The sequence below is a fragment of the Drosophila mauritiana genome, chromosome 3R, assembly GCF_004382145.1.
Source record: "Drosophila mauritiana strain mau12 chromosome 3R, ASM438214v1, whole genome shotgun sequence".
Classification (NCBI taxonomy): Eukaryota; Metazoa; Arthropoda; class Insecta; order Diptera; family Drosophilidae; genus Drosophila; species Drosophila mauritiana.
The window spans coordinates 13,752,296-13,758,236 of NC_046670.1; the positions used below are offsets into that span (position 1 = coordinate 13,752,296).

Sequence of the window (5,941 nt, forward strand, 5' to 3'; positions counted from 1 at the left end):
AATTAAGTTGGTCCTAGCGGCCACAACAATGCAATATTTTATTGCCCAAGTGAAGTTTACCTGGACAGAAAGCACAACTGGGAATGAACGACTCTGTATTTTGTAGCACATAAATTTGATTTGTTCGACAAGCCTACAAGGATAGGACTATCCAATAAACACAGCGAAAAGATTGTTCAAATTATTTAAGTATAATATTGCCTAAAAATTAGAAAGATTGATTACAAAGATTTTGAATGTTGTATAATAGGATTAAAATCTATTTAAAATAAATAAACGACTGGCGTTTATTCTTTATAAAGTCCATTATTTGTATTTTACAGTGCACTATAAAAGCTACTGTTCGCAAACTTTGCAGCAAAGTTCAAGTTTTGCATTGCACTTTATATCATTGGACGACACGCAGATCGACATAAATAATTCATGCTTGATAAATTAAACAATATACTAAGCAGCCATTTGTTATGCATAAAGTATGCGCCATGTGCGCCAGACTGTGGCACACCCATACCAATGCACTGGATCACACACACACAGCATTATGGAGACAAAATGGTGGAGGCTGTCGTTGCAACAAGCGACAATTGCAACGCCTGTAAGCCCGAAAGAGCGGAAACGGAAACGTGCATAGTGCATGCTATTTGCACAAATGTGCGCAGGAGCGGGGGGAATTGTCTGGACCGCCACTACCACCATTATGCATTGTGTCTGTGCGGGAGTGGTTATTGTGAAGAGCATTTATTTATAGCCACTTGGAAGCAAGGCGTGAGTCTTGAGCTGGCCAAAGGAAAGTTCAGTTTACACCCAGGTCAATTGCGAATATCCTAACAAAGATAAAAATATAATTAAATGTCGTATTCAAATTTGACTTTTATATATTATTTGCTTTCCTTCATTTAAGCGCGTAGTGAATGGAAAAACAAGTAGTGGTGCACACCAAAATTTCCAACATCTATATGTATGCAATAGCAGACCCCATGGATAACGAGATTCCCCACTAACCTTGACAATTACTCATAATCACTGCTGGTTGCACTAACCTTTGCCCCAGGGGCGACTGCTGCTTTCCACAGTGCAAACACAACAGTAATTATGTAATGAATAAAAGCCACATTCACCGTTGCAGCATGGCAATAGGATGGGCTGCAATAGGGGCATGGGATGGGAATGAGCATAGAAATGGGGCTCAGGATGGGGCCGGGGGTGGTTCGTAAATAGCGCATGTCAAGTGTGTGCCCCTCTTTTGAAATGTCTATGCGGCAGATACTACAATTACGGCTTTTCCACATATGACCATGATTTCTGCAGAGTTTAGATTTGTTGGGGGTTTTAATTCGGCAATCTTAAAAACGTTTCTTATTTAACTAAAAAAAGGAGCTTAAAAAATATTTAAGTAATTTAGTAGAAACTATCACAGTACTGATACTTCTCAGTATTTGAAAGAGCACATTCACAAGCTCATTAAAATTGTTATGCATACAATAAGCTGATTTTCACATAAGTAGCTAGATTGTGCTCGAAAGCTGCCAGGTTGCCAGCACTGGATGGCTTCCGTAATTATGTATACGTCATGTGTTACATGGCGGCGTAATTTAAAATGAAATGTCTGCCAAAGCTCGGCAATATTTGGCCAAAAGGCGAAAGGCGAAATGCAAAAGGGAACAAAGTAGCACTCGTGACGAGCAATTTACTAGCGCTTTGTTGTTCAGCAGGCGGAAGATTTTAATGATGCCCCCAGAGGCTGGAGCCCCGGCATTTGGCATTTTGCATTTCCTGCAGCCACTGCTGATTTAAATTAATTACTGCTAAATTTGCCCTGGCGCAGACGCCGATCGCAGAAGCCGCTAAAATTGGCCAACGGCAACTTGGCAGAAACTAAAGCTGAATGTTGGTAAAATCGGGGTAATCGATACACGTAACTCGGAGCTCGGAGCTCGGAGCTTGGAGCTTGGAGCTAGTGTCATAACGCCAGACGCCCCGAGAACAAGGCAAACAAAATTAATTTAATTTGCACACAGAGCTGGCTTTCGTGAGCGTGTCTGTGTGCGAGTGGCTGGGATTACGTTCCATGGAATTTAATGCAATTTAAAACGCATCAATTTTCTGTGTTGCTGCAGCGGACATTGTCATGTCCTCGCAAAGGCGGAGAAAGGATTTTCCATTTTCCCCACACGCACACGCATACAAGCGCGCTGCTGTTGGCAATGCCATTTAAGCTGCAATAATAAAGCTGAATCACAGGATGCATCTGCATCCGCTTCCTTTCGATGTCCGTGTCGCTTTCTCCACCTAGCTGACGCATTAACTTCTGACGCTTGCCTTTCGGTTATATATCCTTACGGATTTCTCGGCACTCACTTAATTAATGATAAATATTGCCCAGAGCCAAGCCACCAAGGCCAACACGCAACTCCAATTCCCCCACGGAGCTGTCATCAAGTGTCCATCCCCCACAAAAGTCGGATAACAACTCAATTGGGCTAACCCAATTCCCCGAATATTCAGTTGACCATGGTTCATTAGCCAAAGTCTTCGGTTCGTTTCTCTCCATACTCCTCAGATGAAAAGGCTTTAAGTTTCGACTTAAAGCTGCTTAACTTCGCTTACAGTTTTGTTTTGGTTCCTAACTGCCCCAAGAATTTATTGTTTCAGCTGGCCAGGATGCTCCGGTACTTTGCGTTGTTGCACTTAACAACTTTGACTTGGCCAGAGAGTTCATAAAATATTTCTGCGATTCGTTGAGATGCAAGAGGGTTCCAATGAAAATGTCTTGGCTGCAGAAATGTGAACAACAAATTATAATTAGAGTTATATACTATTTAAATCATTCGTAATATTCATAAGTTCCTAAAGCCGATTTTATAAAAGCTACTTTTAGCATAAGCTGAAATTTATTGAGGTCCGACCAATCTCTTAAGATATTGACCAAAAAGCACTCGTCTGCCATTAACGAAAACAAAGATGTATCACAAAAACCTCACTTAGAACAATGACAATATGGACCATATCAGAAATATGACCAACACGCATCCCAACTGGAACCACTTGAGAAAAGTAATCTGTGCCCCGATCCAAGGGTACACCATTGGCATAAGCTTTATCGCGCAGTAAAGATCCCTCTCCCTGCGAGTTTCAGGGAAAGTCGCTGGGCACCCATCTGTAGGATCGTTGACCGTGAACCAGCAGGGAAATTCGGAGTCAGAGAGGTACAGTCCCGTTGGGCGAGGTACTGAGCCCGGCTGGGCTGGCACATTATTATCCTCCTGATGGGCATTGGGTCCCTCTCCATGGAAGGGCATGATGTCCTCGTACATGAGCAAATGGCGTAGACAGAATGGACATCTTGGCGTTGTTGTACCACTCAATTTGGGCCACAGGCAAGTCCAGCAAAACAAATGACCACAGATGGTGACCACACCACCACGCACATACTGGTGGCACTCATTGCACAAATAGGTATCCAGAAGCAAATTCCTGCGACGGCGGCGAAGTCTAGTTCCAGGCAAGAGGTCATCCTCGCCATTATTTTTCTGCTGCTGTTGCTGATTGACGTTTGCGTTGGACAAGTCTGGCGTGTAACCCTTTGAAGTCACCTCACCTGCTCACCTTGATTATTAATAATTTGCCATATAATTGGAATGCCTTACCTTGAAGGCCATTCTCGGCAGCTTCATTCGATGGAACTTCTTCTTCTTTTATATCGCAATGATTTGGTTGATCATTTTCTCTAGCAACGGCTTCCATTTCAAAATGTTTTTTTTTGTGTTTAAAAGCATAAATATAAGTTTGAGACAACTGAGTCATAGCAAACGGAACAAAATAGCGTGGTAGATGTCCCTATCAAACAGAAAAATAGTCAATTAATTATTATTTTGTGTGAATAAAAATCTGACGTTTTAACGGCGTTTTAAAATAGTCTTGGCCTTTAGATTCAATTTAAAATTTGTTCATCGTTTGTTCAAGACATTTTCAGCGATTTACATTTGAGGGCATAGTTATTAATGACGAATTTCCACCGTAACATAGTTTATGCCAGATTTTGATGATTTTGCAGACACTTAGTGATTTATATTAAAACCAGTCCAGCATTTGGCATAATGCCAAAGGCAATTAGACAAAAGCTGTTGCCGTCCGTCCAAGAATTGCAAAATAGCGAACTGCACACGCCGAGCATTTGACAGTTCCGGAAAAACGGCGGAAAATCGAAATTCGTAGCATTCGCCAGATGTCTGACATATGGCGGCATAATTTATGCGAAAATTGAACCGGATAGTGAGTGGAAACTTCGCGGTCCGTTGCCGCTGCATTTAAATTCTGACAATTGTTTGCATTGTCCTGGCAGCACGTCTGCGGCATTGTTTAATCCCGATTTTTCGACATCGATGGGGGCCATCGACTGCTTGTTAATTGACCCACATTTGTGAGCTGAGTACATAATTAAAAGAAAATAAAGCGCGGGCCGGTCCAAATAAACCCGCCGACAGGCGTTCGAACACACAACAATGACAATAATAATAAAAGTGAAGTTTCACAGCGAAATTACACACTCGAACAGAATTAAATAAAGAACCACTACGCAGTGGTGTAAAATTCCCTGTTCTTGTTCTGAATAAAAAACAAGTGAGAGTTTTGTGCGGTAAAATATAATGAAATTTCAGATTTTAAGACCATCTATAAAGTATTTTTAAAGTACTTTAATTATATGGAAATGGGTACCAAAGTATTTCCGAAGCTTGTGGACACACCGTGGCGCTTTTTACTTACCCGGTGAAATGACAACTAGGGGAAAATAATGCATATTAATAGCGACTTTTTCACATATTACCAACTGCCGACATTTATCAGGCATTTATAATTACGTGTTAATATGTGAAATATGATTAAATTTTTATCAGTTTACATGAATCACTTTCGCACGTTTGCGTGCGAACAAGGACATTTTATTGGCTTCATTTGGCGACGGACCGCAGAGAAACTGACGTTTGCCCAATCGGAATTACAATCGCAATGCCAGTGGTTCTGCTTCATTTGGCATCCTATATCCCTGTCCACAAAGCGAATCCTTTGGCCTGTCCATTTGCCTGCTGTGACTGGAGGGGCGTAATACACTGCGTATACGCGATGGGGCCGCCCCGGCGTATACGCAATAAAAAGTGGTAACGCCGAGCGATGGCACAAGGACAACCGCCTGCGCTGGCCATTAAATGCAACAATAAATTCGGCAGTTCAACTCCAGTCAACTTCGCTGGCATGCCCGAAATTTAATTAGTTGGCATTTAACATTAAGCAATTCCACTGGCGCCGCGGCTGTCATTGGGCTTTGTTTTCGTTTTGCTTTTTATGTTATTTTTCAGTTAATTAAACGCACGCCAACATCTCGCCATTCTAAATTGTGCGCAATTAAATTTGGAATTACTTTCAACTGAGTATTCTGCGTAGCTCTCGCCAGCGGCGCGGCAATAACTTAACTTGAAATTTTATTGTAAGCCCCTGCCTTGCCAACTGTCACTTTTGATGGGCAGCCATTGGAGCGTAATTAGGCTACTACATCGCCCCTAAAACCCCTCCCCAAATTACCAACCCCTTCTCTCTCCTTGTGCCGAAAAGCTAACTTTAACTTTTCCAGCTCGGCAAGCCTTTAAGTTCCTACCTAACTTCGTTTGTCTGCTGCTCGAAAGTGCACTGTCTGCCGGCTTCATTATGCAAAATGCAATGGTACACAAGCCGATGTGAAGAGGCTGCTTGTCTTCCTTATGAGTTGCACTGTTCAGACTTATCCTGGCCAGAATGGTATTTTTTGGGCCCTGATGGTGCCCAAGCACTAGCACATCCACTGCATTCGTCTGATGGCATTTTCACAATCGAGAAAAAAGGTAACAAAATGTACGTACTATCGTATTGTCTATTGAATGATACCAAATTATTAAAACCCAGAAAGAGC

The 5,941-nt window shown here is 42.1% G+C and overlaps 1 protein-coding gene across 1 annotated transcript; it reads right to left on the minus strand.

Annotated features, from left to right (window-relative positions):
* Positions 1–2,858: 2,858 nt before the first annotated feature.
* Positions 2,859–3,850, minus strand: LOC117144154. Its single transcript, XM_033309187.1, has 2 exons — positions 3,648–3,850; positions 2,859–3,598 (listed from the first exon to the last, which is right to left on the minus strand). Exons 1-2 carry the CDS (start codon positions 3,802–3,804, stop codon positions 2,982–2,984), a joined length of 774 nt encoding a protein of 257 aa, XP_033165078.1. The 5' UTR covers positions 3,805–3,850; the 3' UTR covers positions 2,859–2,981.
* Between the last annotated feature and the right edge of the window lie 2,091 nt (positions 3,851–5,941).

Excerpts from the sequence above, each read along its gene's own strand:
- LOC117144154 (XM_033309187.1), bottom strand. The coding sequence starts at position 3,804 with ATGACTCAGTTGTCTCAAACTTATATTTATGCTTTTAAACACAAAAAA. Across the intron at positions 3,599-3,647 it reads TGCCGAGAATGGCCTTCAAG|GTGAGGTGACTTCAAAGGGT; the intron begins GTAAGGCATTCC and ends CAAGGTGAGCAG.